Below are 19,282 nucleotides of genomic sequence, written 5' to 3'. Positions count from 1 at the left end.
GATTAAAGGCGAGAACCACTACCGCACATTGAAGCTCTCTTTCAGGGCTGTAAAACCACTGTTGCTGGCACACATCAAAATTAACCCCAGGGACTGGGGATATGGCTCACTCAGTGAAAAGTTTACCATGTAAGTGTGAGAAACAGAGTTCAGTTCCCCACCCAGCACGTAAAAAGCCAGAAAAGGTGGCACTCACTTTTTTTTTTTTCCTCCTTGAGACAGGGTTTCTGTGTGTAGCCTTGACTGTCCTGGGACTCACTCTGTAGACCAGGTTGACCTTGAACTCACAGAGATCTGCCTGCCTAAGGCGTACACCACCACCGACCAGCGAGCACTCACTTTTGATCCAGTACTGGGGAGGCAAAGACGGGCAGAGACGCCTTGCGCATGCTGGCCAGACAGCCTGGTGTAATTGATGAGCTCCAGGTCCCATGAGCCATCTGTTTCCAAAAACAAGGTAACAGTGCCTGAAGAAAGGCACCCTAAGTGGACCTCTGGCCTCCGCCACATGCATATACATATACAAGGTGTGCACACGCATGCACACACGTGGGATTTACAATGGAATGCCTAGAGCCAACCAGGTAGGAGCAAGTCCATTCTCACACATGGACTTCACACAGGCCTTTTGGATTAAAGTCAGCTCTGTCCAACAAAAGTTCTTCAACCCAAGCTGGCCATGGAGCTCAGTGGGTGGAGCCTTTCCAGTCATCTGTGAAGCTCTGGGTTCAGTCTTCATCACCACGTAAAACCACTTGTGAAGTTGGATGAGGCGGCACGTACCTTTAATCACATCACTCGGGAGGCAGAGGCAGGTGAATCCTTGAGTTTGAGGACAGTCTGGTGTACTGAGCAAGTTCTAAGACAGCCAGGGCTGTTACACAGAGAATCCTTGTCAAAGAAGGAGAAGGAGGAAGAGGAGGAGAAGGAGGAGGAGGAGGAGGAAGAAGAAGAAGAAGAAAGAAGAAGAAGAAAAAGGAAAAAAATTACTTCAATGTTGGACTTGTTCACATGTACTACCATAATCCCAGCACCTGAGGCAGGAGGACATCCTGGGCTACTTGCAAGACCCTGTCTTAGAACTGGAGAGACGGCTCAGCAGTTAAAAGCACTTGTACGGGCTGGAGAGATGGCTCAGAGGTTAAGAGCATTCACTGCTCTTCCAGAGGTCCTGAGTTCAATTCCCAGCAACCACATGGTGGCTCCCATGTAGTGAGATCTTGTGCCCTCTTCTGACCTGTAGTCATACATGCTGTATAAATAATAAATAAATAAATCTTTAAAAAATAAATAAAAAATAAAACACTTGTCCAATCATGAGGACTACAGTTCAGATCCCAACATGCAGGTCATGCCTCTAACTCCCGCCCTGCGGGCTCTAACATCCTCTTCTGGTTGCCTGGTGCGCACAAGGCTGGAATTACAAGTGTGCACCACCACATTTACTGGTGCTGGAGATTTGTCCGTGGTAAGCAAGCACTTATCAGCTGTGCAAGCGTGCACACATGCACACATCTTTAAAAGGAAAAGACCATGCATGGGCTGGAGAGATGACCCAGTAGTCATCTTCTAGATGTTCTGGGTTATTGAGAGTCGCTGGTGGCAAAAGTCCATGAGAGTATACAGCAGTGACAACTAGAGTTCAGAAGGTCAACCTATTAGAACTCAGGGTTCTGTTAGAGGAAACCATCAGGCAAGACGTTATGGAATTACTGCCTATTGAATGATCTGACTGTCTCTTGTTGTAAACTTCTTATGCAGTAACAGATATGAGTCTCCCCACTTACCGTGCATCTCCATGTAATGTGTACATGTGCTCTAACGATTGCATCTGAATCTTGGGCACAACTTTCCCTATACATTTGGGGTAATTGGACAACTGTCTCCAGCTGTGTTTATTTTTTCATTAACATAAATCTGGCCAGGGCCATTCTCCAGACAAAAGCATTTCAGCTAAGATACCTTTTTCCAAGGACAAATGCAGAGAAATAAACATTAGCTCATCTCACTCACAGATAAAGAAAAGAACCACTAACAATTAAATCCTCACCCCCTTACATTCACCCCAGGTTATTTACACAAGACCCTAATTTAAGAGATTTACTGCTCACACTCCTGAGATGATGTTTTAGCCACTTGCTAGTTACTGAGTTAAGGCAGTTACTTCCCACTGACCCCAGGAGATTGCCTACAAGGCCAGGCAGGTGACAGGTGCCAAGCTTCTTTCTTGTGCAAATTAAGTTTTACTTCCTCCTCAGCCAGGTGCTATTCCTGGATTCCCTAATTGATCTTAGCCTTTAGTTGACCCTACCAGAGAACTCCCCTTTGGGGTTGTAATTAGAAGCTGACACTTATTGCTTTATGTGTGGATCCTTATCACCTTTCTCTCTGAGCCTGAAAACCTCAAGCCTCTGAACTGCTTTGCCCAAGAATTACTGCTTGTGTATATATGCTGGTTCTCTGGGAGCACTGATGATGATGATGGAGAATTGATGGAGAAGAACAAAGATGAGGATGAAGATGGAAAGAACTAGGTAGAATGAGGAGAGAACAGCAGGAGGGACCGAGAGGAGCTAAGTAGGAGAACCGAAAAGAAACTGTGTAGATAGAACTGACTTAGAAGAATAAAGTGAATGGACTCAAGAACTCAGTGTGCTTAGATTCATTGACCATCCCTCAGATTAGAATCCTTAGCTGTTGGTAGCATCTGTTCTCGACCCTGATAGAAATTTCCTCAAGGCAAGCACTTGAGGGGGAATTCGGTACTGAGTTCAATACCCAGCCACCAAACAGTGGCTCACAACCATCTGTAATGGAATCTGATGCCCTCTGCTGGTGTGCAGGCATACATGCAGACAAAACACTGGAATACATAAAATTCATAAAGAAATGAACCTTAAAAGAAAAAGACCCTGTCTCAAATCCCAAAACTAAAGCAATAAGAATTGAATTCAAGTGATAGGTAAGGCAAAAGAATGTTCCTCAAAAGCATTATTTAGAGATGGCTGAGCAGTTAGCACATACGGCTCTTTGAGAGGACCTGAAGTCCATACCCAGCCCTCACACTGAGCTGCTCGCAACCCCTGTTAACTCCAGCTCCTGGGGATCTTATGCCCTCTTCTGGCCTATGGCAGTACTGCACTCATGTTGCACAGCTCATACTCAGACACTAACATATGCACATAATAATTAAAAATAAACATCTTAGCCAGGCATGGTGGTACACAACTTTAGTCCCAGCACTCAGGAGGCAGAAGTGGATGGATCTCTGAGTTCAAGGCCAGAGAGTTCCAAGTTCAGCCAGGGCTACACAGAGAAACTCTCTCTCTCTCTCTCTCTCTCTCTCTCTCTCTCTCTCTCTCTCTCTCTCACACACACACACACACACACACACACACACACACACACACACACACACGTTTCAAAAAAAGGGATTTGGGCAAGGAAGTTGAGACTCAAGGAGCAGGTGGAAGCCTACAGAAGACCAAAATATCAACATAATGTTAAAGTGTCTCCAGGACATCTTATCTAAAAAAGAGGAGAGAGATTCTTTTTTTTTTTTTTTTCCTTTTTGGCTTTTCGAGACAAGGTTTCACTGTGTGGCTCAGGGCCTGTCCTGGACCTCACAGAGATCTACCTGCCTCTGCTTCCTGAGTGCTGGGATTAAAGACATTTAATTAAAGACACCACAGATTGATTTATTGATAACCAGAAATAAAGAAGTCTAACCTGGAGCTCACTGAAAAGAAGATTGCTCTGAACTCCAGTTCAGAAATTTGGTTTGACTTGTGTATGGCCTTAAAATAAGAAAAGAAATACTTTTTTTATTTTTTGTGTATGGGTATTTTGTTTGCATATATGCACCATGTACATGCAGAACCAGAGGAAACCAAAAGAGGGCATCGGCCCCTCTGGATCTGGAATTCAGACGGTTCTGAGATGCCGGAGGGTTGCTGGGATTGGAACCCAGGTCCTCATCAGGCAGCCAGTGTTCTTTGTCACCAAGTTAGAGGCAGTGGGACCTGGGAGAATCGAACCAATAAATGAGGCAGACTAAAGTCTCTTGCAGTAGCCAACTTTATTCAGAGCCTCAGGCCATTCATACCCTGGGGGTTAAGAAAGGTCCCATGAGTAAAGTTCTCACGATTTCAGGCTGTATCCGATCACAAGGACAAGCCACATGTGGCAAAAAACGTGTTTTTCCATGGAGATATATAAAGGGTAGTCTAAACATTTAAACAACAGCTGCAAGCACTAAGGAGTAATCGGAAGTAAACTCATTCCCATCTGCTATACCTGGTTGGAGCACACACACACATTCCAAGAACAATTCCTCGTTTTGAAGAAACTGAGGTCAGGAGACTCCTGTCTTGTTTTCTTGGAGTGTTCTCACGAGCACTCACAATTCTCCTCCCATGACTCCATTCCTAGACCATGTTCCGACATTCTTAACCACTGAGCTATCCCTCCAGGTGCTTGTCCCGGACTTTACCAGTGTTAAACTGCCTTTTCTTCAGAACTATCCCCTAGGGCCTCAGTGGGCTTCCAAGGGAATCTCTGCGTGGGAAGAAACCCCCTGCAGGGACTTGGTAAAGCGTGAATGGGCGAACTGGCCACGTGGATGCAGGAGATCTTGCACCTATTCTTGGAATGTTTGTTAAGTTTGAGATTCTCCGCAGTGCGTGAGAGAGGCGAAATGAAAAATACAATCTGGTGCAGACTTTCAAGGTTCACAAGACACAGGTTAAGAATAGCTGCTCTGAGACTGTGGAGTTGGGGACCTGGGAAGGACGGGTGTGAGGTTACAAAGGCAGAAACTCAAGCCTGTACCCAGACTTCTTTTTTTTTTTAATATTTTTTTTTAAATTTTATATGCATTGGTGTTTTGCCTGCATGTATGGTGTCAGGTCCCCTGAAACTGGATTTACAGGTTTTTTTGTTTGTTTGTTTGTTTTTTGTTTTTTTTGTGTTTTGGTTTTTTGAGACAGGGTTCCTCTGTGTAGCTTTGCGCCTTTCCTGGAACTCACTTGGTAGCCCAGGCTGGCCTCGAACTCACAGAGATCCGCCTGGCTCTGCCTCCCGAGTGCTGAAATTAAAGGCATGCGCCACCACCGCTCGGCTGGATTTACAGTTTTGAACTGCCACGTGAGTGCAGGGAATTGAACCTAGGTGAAAGGGTATACGGCGCTGGTGGCTGGCGCTGGGTACCGTGTGTTAAGGTCACAGTCATGACAGAACCCAGTGGTACCTTTTAGAGCTTTATTGGTGTGATACCTCAGTAAAACCCCCCACTCTATCCCCTACAAAGAGAAGCTTAAACCAGGATTCCTAAGTGTAGATAAGAACTTAGACCCCTTTTCCCCAGGTGGCTGTATCTGCTACAGGGACTTTGGAAAACACAGTCAGGATATTCGACCAAAAGACTAAAAAGGGAGGCGGGTTAAAATAAATTATATGGTCTGTGCCTTTAAGAACTAGCCTCACAAAGAAAGGGGAACCTCCTTCCAACCTCCCTGCTGTGAGTGAGAGATTTGGAAGAGCCTCCCTGGAGGCTTGTAAACTTAGAATACACCTTACTTTTGCATTCTGTACCTAAAGTCTCCAGTGGCGGCTTTGGGGACTGTGATCTAGGCACAACAAAACCCTCACTCTATTGTCTCAAAAAGGGGGCCTTAGACAAAGATATCTCAATATAGATAGACCCAGGCCAGTTTCAAGTCCCCAGAAATGATGGTGCCAATCCCAGGAACAAAAGAACAGAGTCAGGATGTCTGATGGTAACCAATTAACCACGAGATGCCCCTCTCCGGAGATAACATGACCAGACCCGGGAGATGAGTTGTAAAACTCCTGACAGGACAAACAGATAAGATAAAATAAGATAAAGTCCAGGCCCAGGAAAAACTTGACCAATCAAGGATGGACCCGTACTAACCCCCTCCCCTCTAAGAAATTTTATGGGTTTTGCCTATAAAAACTAACTTCCCCAAGAAAGAGTAACTCTTCTCTGCCTCACTTGAGATGGCTTGAGTTGAGTTCCCTGTCATGACTTGTAACAGATAAACCTTGCTTTTGCATTCTGGTATGCTCGTCCTTGGTGGTCTCTCTGGGGGTTGCGATCTGGGCACAACATTGGGAGAAGGAGAGAGAGAGAGAGAGAGAGAGAGAGAGAGAGAGACATGTTTGACTTTTAGACTGGGATGCAGTTGCCCGCTGATGACATTATAAGGCACCAGACGAGACCCCCAAGCTGTGTATATACAGAATCCTTACACTAGGTCCTTTGGAAGAGCAATCAGTGCTTTTAACCACTGAGCCATCTTTCCAACCCCAACCCAGACTTTTTTTTTTCCAGACAGGGTTTCTCTGTGTAGTTTTGGTGCCTGTCCTGGATCTTGCTCTGTAGCCCAGGCTCTTGGCTTGAATCCCACACATAGCCAAGGATGACCTTGAACCCTTTTGCACTGCTGTTTTGATTTTGGGACAGGATTTTGTTATGTAGTCTTGGCTGGCCTGTAACTGCTGTGTAGATCAGGCTGGCCTGAAGTCCACCTTCCTCTGCCTCCTGAGTGCTGGCATTAAAGGCATGTACCATGTCTTGTGGGGCTGATCTTGAACTTCTGACCTCTGGCATCCACCTCCCAAGTATCCGCTGACAGGAACTTGTCCCCATGCTTTCTTTTTCTAAATTCAATTACATCTATCCATCTATCTGTCTATCTATCTATCTATCTATCTATCTATCTATCTATCTATCACTTTCTTTTTCTAAATTTAATTACATCTGTCTATCCATCCCTCTATCATCATCTTTTTATGAGTGTGTGTGTGCGCGTGCGCGCGCATGTGTGTGTGTGTGTGTGTGTGTGTAGAAGCAGGTGTGCCACTGCATGTATGGATGAGGTCTGACTACAGTCTTTGGGCATTGGTTCTCTCATTTCACCACGTAGGTTCCAGGGATCAGACTCAGGCTGTCTGGTCTGGCGGCCTGAACCTCTCTACACAGGACCACCTCACTGGCCTGCCCGCTGCTTCTTAACAACAACAACATCTTGAAGCATCCCTGTCAGGCATGTAGGTCACACACACACACAAAAGTCTTCGTTATTTTCCTCCTGGTGACTTTCAGTGTTTGCTTATTTTTCCTCCTTTCTCACTCTGTACCAAGGACATACAGTTGGGTGCCCGTAAGTTAAATCTATGTATGCCACAACACTCTTGTATTATTAGATGAGGAAAAGCAGGTTACAGAGCAACCTATATATAGGAAGACTGCTTTGTGGGGGAAAAATGTATTTGCATGAGGAAAATTCTGGAAGGAAGCATAAAAATGCAAATAGAATTTGACTGGCTGATGCTCACTTGGGCCTCTCCTCGCTTCTCTGGCTCCTCTCATCCGCTCCTCTCACAATCACGGCCATTGTCAGGGCGCATTTGGCTGCCAGGAACGGGAGCCCAATCAAGAGAGGCTTGTGGGAGAATTCAGGAACTTCCGAGGGCCATTTACGCCTCAAGAACAGGGACTTATTTGTGCTGTTCACTCAATTTTGTTGAATAAGTCTTCGGGTTGGCACAACAAAAATATGAGTCCAAGCTGGCCCCGGGGAGGGCGAGGTGGTTTCTGTCTTCGCACCATCCCGGCCCCTCTCTTATTTTCCCAAGCAGTTCATATTCCTTCTCCTTCTCTTTCTCCTCCTCTCCCTTTTCTCTCCCTTCATTTCTATCTGTTTTTCTTTTGGAAGGGGGCAGTGAAGACAGGGTCTTGCTATGTAGCCGTGGCTGGATTGGTATTCACTATGTAACCCGAGTTGACCTTGAACTGCTCATGATTGTGTGTGTGTGTGTGTGTGTGTGTGTGTGTGTGTGTGTGTGTGTGTAAAACACATCTCAACCCCACAGTGTCCTTCCTCAGGAGCTTGGGGGTTAAGCTAGTCAGCAAGTACAGCGCGAATTCTAATTGGTCTTAAGAATTAAAAACCCGGAGTCAGATATCAGGGTAAATGCTGGGAGATCAGAGAAGTGAAGGAGCAGCCAAAGTCACCTCTTACCTCCACGACTCCTCAGACTGAAAAAGGGCCCTGGCTCTTGCTCTTCTCTCTGCCCAGCCATATCACTTCCTGTCTCCTGTCTACACAGACCTCCAGACCTCTATGGTTAACTTAATGGCTAGCTCCTCCCTCTAGTCTCCAGGCAAGCTTTATTTGTTAGAGCACAAACAGTATATCACCATAAGCAGCCCCCCTCCCACCTGTCCCCACCTTTCCAATGTCCCTGACCCTGGCTCTGTGCAGAGATGTTGGAGATTCAGTTCACGTCACCAAGCTTGGGTGCTGAACCCTTTATGGATGGCGCTATGTTCTCAGCTAACTTTAGTGTATTTTATTAAGATAGGGTCTCATGTAGCTTAGGCTGACATCGAACCCCTGATCTTTCCATCTCCACTTCTTAGGTGCGGAACTTAAAGGCATGGGCCACACTTGTCTTGGCCTGGCCCTTGCGATCCCGCTGTGCTGGGATTATAGGCGTACAGTACTACGCCCAAGCCTACCTCTACTTCTGATCTTTCTCCCTCCAGCTCTGATTCCACGGTGATTTGCAAATAAATATTTTGAGGTGGAAGCTTGTACTGCAGAGGCAGACACTTAGAAACTCCAAGGAGAGCTTCCTTTAAATTTTTTTTTTTAAGATTTATTTATTTATTATGTATACAGTGAGTGTTCTGTCTGCAGGCCAGAAGAGGGAGCCAGATCTCATTGTAGATGGTTGTGAGCCACCATGTGGTTGCTGGGAATTGAACTCAGGACCTCTGGAAGAGCAGCCAGTGCTCTGAACCCCTGAGCCATCTCTCCAGTCCCTAATTTTTTACATCTATTTATTTATTTTTATGTGGTGTTTTGCTTGTATGTATGTCTGTGTGAGGGTGCCAGATCCCTGGAACTGGAGTTACAGACAGTTGTGAGCTGCCATGTGGGTACTGGGAATTGAACTCAGGTCCTCTGGAAGAGCAGCCAGGGCTCTTAACTGCTGAGCCACCTCTCCAGCCCCTTATTTATTTATCTGCTTGGGTGTGTGTGTGTGTGTGTGTGTGTGTGTGTGTGCATGTACATGTAGCACAATCACATGAGCAGGAGAATAATGGATTGGACGCTGGAGGACAGTTTGCAAGTGTTGGTTCTCTCCTTCCACCTCGTGGCTCCCGGGGATTGAACTCGGATCATCAGGCTTCACCACGTGGGCTTTTCCGACTTGCTGAGCTACCTCGCGGGCCCAAAACCTTTCTCAAAGTTCACAAGTAGATGCATGCAGGCACCTCCTCCTTCAGCACGGCCTGCGGGGAGCACTAAGACAGATAACTGTGGCCATCACCACACAAGTATTTTGTCACAGTCAGCTTCAGTCCTCATCTTGACACACTTGGGAAGTCAAAACCTCAGCTGAGGAATTGCCTCCACGGGACCGGCCTGTGGCCATGTCTGTGAGGTGTTTTCTTACATCAACTATGATATAGGGGGCCCCAGCCCGTGGTGGGGAGTTCCATCCCCAGGCAGGTAGTCCTGGGTTCTGTAAGAAAGCAGAGGAAACCAGCCAGTAGGCAGGATTCCTCCTTGGTCTCTGCTTCGTTCCTGCCCCCGACTCTCTGCCTTGAGTCCCCGCCCTGACTTGCCTCAGTAATGGAGATGGGAGTTTGAAGCTGAAACAAATCCTTTCCTTTCCAAGCTGGTGTTCGTGAGAGCAAGAAAAGCCGACCAGAGCCTAATTCAATGCCTTGGACGAGGGGGAAAACGCTTCGCACAAACAGGCACTTCAAAGGAACGTGCCGTCCACTCCCGTTTTGAGTAGCAGCCCTCAAAAGACGTGTCGCTGGCAGGCCTGTTGGCAGGGGCCTGTCATCCTAACTAGTCAGAAGGATGATAGAGAGGATGAAAGTTCAACGTCTGCTTGGGCTACAGAGCAAGTTCAAAGCCAGCCTGGGCAACTTAGTGAGAGCCCGACTTAAAATAAAAAAAAAAAAAAAATTTGTTTGTTTGTTTATTGTTTTTGTTTTGTTTTGAGACAAGATTCCTTTGTGTAGCCCTGGCTGTCTTGGAACTTGCTTTGTAGACCAGGCTGGCCTCAAACTCAGAGATCCACCTGCCTCTGTCTCTCAAGTGCTAGGAGGTGTGTGCCACCACTGCCTGGCCCCCAAAAATATTTTTAAAAGAAAGAAAAAAAGACTGGAAATACACATCTCACTGGTATATGCTATTTAGCATGCATGAGGCTTTACATTCAATCTTTATTACTACACACCCAGGGACAGGCACACACACACACACACACACACACACACACACACACAGTGTAAATAAATATAGTATTAAAAATTAAAGGAGTTGGAGAGGCGGAATGGTTGTTAAGAGCACTAGTTGATCTTGCAGAGGACCAAGTTTAATACCAAGTACCCACATGGTGACTCACAACTATCGGTAACTCCAGTTCCAGGTGATCTTACACCTTCTTCTGAACTCTGAGGACACCAGGCATGCACGTGATACACAGACATACATGCAGTCAAAACACCCATATATATATATTTACACATATATATGGTGTTCTATATAATTATATTTATCATATACTTTTATATTATTACATATATTTTTATTATATATTTTTACTATATATATTTTATATCATATATAATAAAAATTTTAAAAAAAGGCAAAACCACAAAGTAAAAAGCACATTAAAACACCCCTTCCTGCCAGGCGGTGGCGGCTCACGCCTTTATTACCAGCACTCGGGAGGCAGAGGCAGGTGGATCTCTGCGAGTTCGAGGCCAGCCTGGTCTACAGAGCAAGTTCCAGGACAGCCAAAGCTACACTGAGAAACTCTCTCTGGAACGCCCCCCCCCCAAAAAAAAAGCCCCTTCCCTGACTCCTCAGCTTCATGGGTCACAAGGCAAGGGGCATCTCTGAGCTTTCTGGAAACATCTTTAGAAGTTTCTCCCCTGGCAAATGTCACTGTGCCTTTGACCAAACCTAGACTCCACTGGGGGGGGGAGGTCCCCAATTTCCCAGTGAACAAGCAAGAAGAGAACCTGGAGACTAAGGATCAGGAAAAACAGCTGTTTATTCCAAAACAAAAAACACCCCATCCCCACCACACCCCAAGTACCAGCTCTTCTTGCTGTCCTCACCAGGAAGTTGAAGGTGGGTTCAGCGCTGGAAGAAGAGTCGGGACGGGAGTCAGGGTGGGATTCAGAGGTGCGGAGGGTCCTCTGGTGCGGCACTTCTGATCTTGTCTCTGACATCTCCTCTGCAGCCTCCAACCAGAAGGGGAGACGCTTTCCTGCACAGTGGTGAGCGCCCTGCCCTTGTGGGTCTGTGTGTTTACTGGGGAGCAGGGGGAAGGCTCAGAAGGCCAGGTCTCAGCTCTGGAAGCATTGTGGCGGTAGTGGGGGCGGGGATGAGCAGAATAGCGCCTGCTAGCCCACCCTCAAGACCTCTCCCCACTATGGCTTTATTGAGATAAGAGGCCAAGGCTCCAGGGTCAGGCGGGTGAATGGAGGCTGGAGACTGGGGGAAGGGGGCGCGCGCGGGGTGGTGGTGGGGGCAGATCCCAGGAAGGAATCCAGGTTAGGATGGAGGGAGAGACCGGGCAAATAGAAACTGGAGGCTCCCCAAGCCCCTCCAATGCTGGGGGCTGAAGAAAGCTGTGTGTTCCGTGGGAGTGTTAAGCGCGCTTGAAGGGAGGCCCTAGAATGGATGGGGGAGCCCACGGAACGGAACGTCTATTAGCGGGAGACTGAAAACCCGGTGCAGGAGCTGAGGAGGTCGGTGGTAACCTCCCACTTTCCTCAATGCGAGAGAGAGCCGGACACCATCTATCCCGTCCAGGCTCTTGGCTCTTGAGAAGGGGTGAGCACAGAGGCCAATCATTGGTGGGGAAAGAGGGTATGAGAGGGAGAGGGCGGCCCAGAGGAGGGAGAAGAGCCCCCCTCCTCGCCTCGGGGGCTGGGAGGGGGCATGTAGCCCTTTAAGAGTGGGGAGTGGCCGCCCCCTTGAAACATGGCTATATTATGTACAGAAAACTGTGTGTGGAGGGGTCAGATTGTGCACTGGGTGTTAGGGACTCCCTGAAGCCCCTGGGTACTCCCCGCTACGGTAAGGAAGGGGATGAAGGAGCACCCCTTGGCCTTTGCAGGAGAGGGTAGCAGGGGCCATTGCTCTCAGGTGAACCCACCGCAGGAACTGGCCAGCAAGAGGTTTCTCAGCTGTGGCATCTTCCCACGGGCCAAGATTCTCTAAAGAGGATTAGGCCCAAGCTAGTGAGTTCTGCTCCTGGTGGGGTCCAAGGAACAGGGCTCGAGTGGCGCGGGGCAGTAATGCCATCCAAGGGCTGGGAAGCCCCACTTCCGCTCCTGCTGGGGAGAGGTCACTAGGTTGACCCTGTCACCGATCCGATGGCTGGGTGAGGGACAGTGGTGATGCGACAAGGGAGAGTTTGGATGCGCTCACCGGCGGGTGGAGGAGGCTGGCCAAGGCCAAGTCTGTAGGTGGGGCTGACCCGGATATCTTTTCAGATCAGGAGTGAGGCAGGGACATAATCAAGAAGTGTGTGTGTGTGGGTGTGTGTGTGTGGGGAGACATGATGAAAGGGAGGCAGCGGCCCCTCCCTGGTCCATGGGCGGGGATGGAAAATGGCCTCATGGGAGGGGATGGGAAATGGCCTGTTGTGCTGGCTCCCCTGAAGGGAGGAACTGGAAATGCCATGAGACCCCAGAGGACAATTGAAATACAGCCTGTCACAGCATTTGGACCCTAAGTGGTGGGTCCTGGCAGATAGCACACGAGCGCCATGGGTCCTGGAAGATGAGGATGACACTCAGTTTTAACGTGGATTCTGGGAGGCGGCGACGCCATGACTGAAGTGAATTCTGGGGAATGATGGCATTATTTGTTGGCATGGATCCAGGGAGGTGATAACACCATGGTTATCATAGACCCCGAGGATAATGATACCACTGGACCTCAGGGACCCTAGATCATGGAGACACTGGGGTTAACATGGGTCCTGGGAGATGAAGACATCCTTGGTTATTATGGCTGATTGGAGGTGATGGCACCATGGTTACAGGAAATCTGATGGATCATGATAGGACACAGCTGAAGTGGGACCTGCGAGGGGATGATGCCATGACTCTCATGGATTCTCGTAGATTATAACTGTGACACTATCAGGTGGACCCCAGGATGGGATGATACATGATTGCATGAATCCAAGGACCCCACAGTGGAAGTGGACTTTATGAGGTGGCGACATCATAGCTGTGGTGGCTACTGAGACATGAGGACATGGATAGAGTGGATTCTGGGAGAGGATAATGCTGCCATTATGAGGAATTCTGAGGAACACTGGCACTTTCAGTCCCAGCAAGTTCTCTTAGAGAGTGCCACTGTGAGGCATCACGGATTGTGGAAGGTAAGGACGTCACTGGTCACGGCACAACCAGGGAGACAAAAACACCGTGGTTGCAGTGGCTTCTGAGAGATGAGCACAGCATGGTTCTGATGGATCCTGGGAGATGGTGAGGTGAGCATGCTGTGATGGATTCTGGGAGGTGGTGAGGAGAACGTGTTTGTGGTGGATCCTGGCACACCATGACAACATGTTGCGGTCAATCACGGGAGATGGCCATGACAACATGTGACATGGATCCTGGGAGATGATTACACCATGGTTGTGAGGAATCTCGGGAGACAACGGTGACGCCATTAGTGGTGGTAAATTCCTGGTAGATGATGATAGGTGCTCGTTGAGTCTTATGGAATCCTGGGAAATGACATGGTTAACGTGGGACCCCCAACTGCCATGCCATCATGAAAGGAGGACACTGGGTAGTGTTGATGATGTCATTGGCAAGGTCAGCAGCACGTACACCCCAACCCTCCCCCTCCAAGAGGGGATGGGGACTCTGTTGACAGAGTTGATGTCTTTAGATATGGCAGAAAGAAGTGATGCCAGCCTTTGGCCCACCTGTGCGTCCCAGGATGCTAGAGGCCTCGTGGATCAAGGTAGCCTCCTCAGAGCTGAAGCTCATCCATGGGTGCCACCCCCAAGGACTCACCGCACAGGCCCAACCTTCCTTTAGAGGCACTGGTAGACATCCTGTTGGCCGTGTCCCTGGGTCATGGAAGAAGCCATGGAGCAAAGTTACAGGGCTTAAGCAAGACAAGGGCTCTGATGACGTAATTAGTGGTGGTCATCTGGAGCAGGGACCACCTCCGAGAAGGAAACTCGTTATGATGACGTCCAAGTAACGGAGGGCATCATCACCAGCCTCCTACAGACAGGCCATGGTCTTGGCATCCCGAGTGCTCATACCCTCATATGACATCGTAGGAAAAGTCACGTTCTCTGGCATCTTCCCAAGTGGTCTGGGGCCGGACGTGCCCAATTTCCTCACAAAATGGCACAGCAATAGGAGTGTCTCCGGGTGTCATCTCCAAGTGGGCGGTAACTGGTGGTCACACCCCAGAAGGACCTCATCCTGTGGAGGTCCCCGGAACAGGTGGTCATTTCTGGTAATGACATCACATGAAGGAAGAGGCACGGTCCCGTGAGTGATGGCGCCATCGGGCAAGGCACCTGTTCTGGTGATGGCCTCACAGGAGGGGGGCACAATCCTGCGACGACAGCATTGTGGGAAGGAGGCCTGATCTTCAGTGAGGACCCACAGGGCAGGGCATGGTCCTCTGCAATGTGTCCCAGGAAAATGGCTTTGTCCGTGGTGACGGCATCATGGGACGGAGGCATCTTCTCCATAGCAGAGAAACGTTTTCCCTGCGATGGCCATTTGCTCCAGAGGCCTGGGTGCTCGGGATGATATCAGGAAGTCTCGGGACGTGTGAGGGACTTGTCTCTGTAGTGACACCGCGGCGAGGAGTCTTTGCTTCTAGGGACGATGGGATGGGACAAGGCCTTGTCTGTGGTGACGTCACAGGGAGTCTCTGTGGTGACGTCATGCAGTGTGGACACAGCCTCTGGCGATGACCTCACGGGCAGGCCTCTTCCTCTGTGATGACATCATGGGAAGGAGGTTTAGTCCCTGCAACAACATCGTTGGAACACAGACATGTTTGCTAGCGATGACCTCGTGTACAGGCCTCTTCCTCTGTGATGACATCATGGGAAGGAGGCCTTGGTCCAAACAGTGACAAAGTAGGAGGAGAGATCTCATCTACTGTGACATCCCAAAAGGAAGTGTGGTCTCCGACCCAAGGGCCCCCGTCTGGCCTCAGACCCTTGGTGTGTGTGATAAGCCTGTGACGGAGGTCCGGGCTGGGAGGAGGGGGCCCCAGAAGCCACAGCCCCCCGGCGCTCCACCCCGGCCTCAGACAGTCACTTCGTTCTTGCTGGCAGTACGCAGGTGCTGGGGCAGGTGGTGCCCCGGGATGAACTGAAGCTGCTCCAGGGTGCCCTGGCGCTGGAAGGGTGGCCTGCGGGCCAGGGTGCCCCCACCCCCGCCCGCATCCGACATCCAGGCTGGCTGGGGAGAGCCGTGAAGGGCGTGGTGATGGTGAGCATGCAGGCCTGACGGAGGCAACCCGTGCAGCGGTGTGGGGGGCCCCCCGGGCCCCAGCAGCAGGTTGGAGTGCGAGGCGGCCAGGCTGGCCCGGGTGGTGGGGTCCGGGGGCAGCGCAGGACTTCGTGGGGGTGACAGCAGGTGCTCACGGCTCTGGCGCAGCGCATCCGGTGAGGACAGCAGCAGGTGTTCCTGGGACACCAGCCGGGCTCGAGGCAATGTGAACTCATAGCGGGCCCGGCCACCGTCACCCAGCAGGTGCTCCTGGGACATCACCCGCCGGGGGTTGGGGGCCGGTGCCAGGCCCAGCTCCTCCGGACCACCCCAGCCATCCATGCGGTAGCCACCTCCAGTGCCAGGCCGCCGGAGGGCATGCAAGGGCAGGGTCCCGCGGGGCATCTCCAGATGCCTGCGCTTCAGGTAGGCTTCGTCCAGATCTTTCTCAGCTGGAGGAGAAGAAAAGACAGATCCCTTGCTAACCCAGAGCCTTCCTCCTCCAGCCGCCTGTATTCCACCCAGGCAGCACCCGTGAGGTCCTAACGTTTGATTAACAAGAGTCACCAAACTGCCGGGCGGTGGTTGCGCACGCCTTTAATCCCAGCACTCGGGAGGCAGAGGCAGGCGAATCTCTGTGAGTTTGAGGCCAGCCTGGTCTACAAAGCGAGATCCAGGACAGGCACCAAAGCTACACAGAGAAACCCTGTCTCGAAAAACCAAAACAAAAAACAAACAAAAAAAAAACCAAAACCGCGCGCACACACACACACACACACACACACACACACACACACACACACACTACAGAAACAACTAGGAAAAAAGCCGGTAGGAAGATTGGAACCTTTTGAGCTTCCCACCACCCTGACTGCTGTAACGCAACCCCCGCCCCGCCCCCGCCCCCGAAGCCACTGGCTGAGGTTCCCCCTCCCCAAGCTCACCCAGTCTCTTCAGAGAGGAGTAGCGATTCAGTTCTGACTTCACAGCAGCCTCATAGGACGGGGGAAGATGCGAGAGGTTGTGGAAGGATCGCGAGCAGGACAGCGTGGAGTAGTGCAGGGAGGGGCTGGGTGGTGGCATGGCTCGCCAGTCTGCCGCGTGGGGGGAGACCCGGTTAGTGCAGCGTCCGCTCGCAGACCCAGGCGTCCAGAGCCCAGCCTCCTCCCTCAGACCCAAGGACCCAGAGCCCAGCCCTCCTCCCTCAGACACAGGGACCCAGAGCCCAGCCTCCTCCCTCAGACCCAGGGACCCAGAGCCCAGTCCTCCTCCCTCAGACCCAGGTTCCCAGAGCCCAGCCTCCTCCCTCAGACCCAGGTTCCCAGAGCCCAGCCTCCTCCCTCAGACCCAGGTTCCCAGAGCCCAGCCTCCCCCCCCCCAGGCCCCGCCTCCTCCCTCAGACCCAGGTCCAGAGCCCAGCCTCCTCCCTCAGAGCCCAGCCCTCCTCCCTCAGACCCAGGGACCCAGAGCCCAGCCTCCTCCCTCAGACCCAGGTTCCCAGAGCCCAGCCTCCTCCCTCAGACCCAGGTTCCCAGAGCCCAGCCTCCTCCCTCAGACCCAGGTTCCAGAGCCCAGCCTCCTCCCTCAGACCCAGGTTCCCAGAGCCCAGCCTCCTCCTCAGACCCAGGTTCCAGAGCCAGCTCCTCCCTCAGACCCAGGGTCCAGAGCCCAGCCTCCTCCTCAGACCAGGCCCAGAGCCCAGCCTCCTCCCTCAGACCCAGGGACCCAGAGCCCAGCCTCCTCCCTCAGACCCAGGACCCAGAGCCAGCCTCCTCCTCAACCAGCCCAGAGCCCAGCCTCCTCCCTCAGACCCAGAGCCCAGCCTCCTCCCTCAGACCCAAGGACCCAGAGCCCAGCCTCCTCCCTCAGACCCAGGTTCCCAGAGCCCAGCCTCCTCCCTCAGACCCAAGGACCCAGAGCCCACCTCCTCCCTCAGACCCAGGACCCAGAGCCCAGCCTCCTCCCTCAGACCCAGGCTCCAGAGCCCAGCCTCCTCCCTCAGACCCAGGGACCCAGAGCCCAGCCTCCTCCCTCAGACCCAGGACCCAGAGCCCAGCCTCCTCCCTCAGACCCAGGCGTCCAGAGCCCAGCCTCCTCCCTCAGACTCAGGGACCCAGAGCCCAGCCTCCTCCCTCAGACTCAGGGACCCAGAGCCCAGCCTCCTCCCTCAGACTCAGGGACCCAGAGCCCAGCCTCCTCCCTCAGACCCAGGCGTCCAGAGCCCGGCCTCCTCCCTCAGACTCAGGGACCCAGAGCCTAGTCCTCCTCCCTCAGACCCAAGGACCCAGAGCCCAGCCTCCTCCCTCAGACCCAGGTTCCCAGAGCCCAGCCCTCCTCCCTCAAACCCAGGGTCCTGCAGATCTTTGCCCTCCTCCCTGAGACCCAGGAGTCTGCCCCCCCCCCTTTCCTCATAGCCAAGAGTCTGAGGGAAGAGTCCAGCCCTCCTCCCTTACACCCGGGATTTCAGATCCCGGCCCTCCCTTCTCAGACCCAGGGGTCCATGCTCTGACCATCCTCCCTCGGACCTGGGATTTCAGGCTCCAGCCTTCCCCCTTCAGAGGTTAGGGCTTGGGAGGTGAGGGATCTGGGGTTGGAGCCTGCGAAAGCTCCAACCTTCAGGAGCCCCTCCGTCCCCACCACAGTGGTCAGGGTTGTGGTTGAGGATGGAATCACAGTCCAGGTTGGGGACCGCTGGCATTCGTCAGCACCCACTGAATCCTGGCCCCAGCTGGGGATGCATCCCACGCATCTTCCCAAAACTTGACAGGAAGGAAGGAGATCGCCACTTCCGGTGTCCTCTCGAGGACACTGCAGCTGCCTTGGCGGCCAGCCCCACGCGAGCACCGGCTCACGGGCGCGTCTTACTGGGGCTCCACCCAGCACCCGGCTGGGGCTGCCCACAGTGAGGGCCCGCAGGACCCCGACTCCCAGGGCGCCTCGGCCCTCCGTACCCAGTGTGGCAGCGCGGTGCTTGGGGCTGTTGACGTTGTAGTGCAGGTTATCTGAAGGACCGAGAAGGGAGGTGACATCACTGTCATCGCCACCCCGGCTGGCACTCTTGCCCGGGAGTGTGTCACTTCTGGCTCCCAGTTCAGTACAGCTCCCACCCCCTCCTTAGGGCTTCCCCCCCAGGTCGGCTTACTCTATGGGTCCCAGAGGAAGCAGAGGATAGGGGCTCAGGGTCATGGCTGGGGAGTGACATGTTCCTCTTCCGTATTAACCCCAACACCCAGGCCAGCACTCTGGCGGTCTCCTCTCACTACTCAGGCCTGCTGGCCCCTCCTGACGCCACATCTCTGCCTCCTCGACGGGCACCCTCGCTCATCTGGCCCCCTTCCCAGTCCGCATTAAGGCGGGAAGACCCTCAGCGGCTGTCCCTCCCTCTGGCGCCGGGATGCCTTCCACGGTTCGCCATCCCCAACAGGTAAAGCAGAACGCGGGGGTGGTGCCCGGGGCTTGCCACAGGGCTTTTGTGCATTCTGCAATGCTGGTCTCAATGCCTCGATTCTCCCTCCCCTCTTTGCCTGAAGAAGGAAACCTCCTTCAAGACCGAGCTTGAGGCTTCACAAAGTGGCTCACGACTCTAGTCCCAGCACATAGGAGGCCGAGGCATAAAAAGTGCCATGAATTCAGGGCCGGCCCAGGCTACACGAGTTCCAGGCAGCCTGTGGCACAGTCTGATACCTTGTATTTGGAGGGTGGGGGGGAAGGCCAGGAGAC

General features: G+C 52.0%; 1 protein-coding gene across 1 annotated transcript in view; it reads right to left on the bottom strand.

Annotated features, from left to right (window-relative positions):
• Nucleotides 1–11,094: 11,094 nt before the first annotated feature.
• The window catches only part of Shisa7 (shisa family member 7), a 20,395-nt gene continuing 12,207 nt past the window's right edge, over nucleotides 11,095–19,282 (bottom strand). Inside the window, 3 exon segments of the mRNA XM_028862310.2 lie at nucleotides 11,095–16,014; nucleotides 16,507–16,656; nucleotides 18,514–18,564. Of these exon segments, the coding sequence (XP_028718143.1) occupies nucleotides 15,377–16,014; nucleotides 16,507–16,656; nucleotides 18,514–18,564 (839 nt within the window). The 3' untranslated portion in view covers nucleotides 11,095–15,376.

This window comes from Peromyscus leucopus, chromosome 1 (assembly GCF_004664715.2).
Source record: "Peromyscus leucopus breed LL Stock chromosome 1, UCI_PerLeu_2.1, whole genome shotgun sequence".
Classification (NCBI taxonomy): Eukaryota; Metazoa; Chordata; class Mammalia; order Rodentia; family Cricetidae; genus Peromyscus; species Peromyscus leucopus.
The sequence above is the reverse complement of the archived record's forward strand: the minus strand, read 5'-3'. Positions and strand labels throughout refer to the sequence as shown.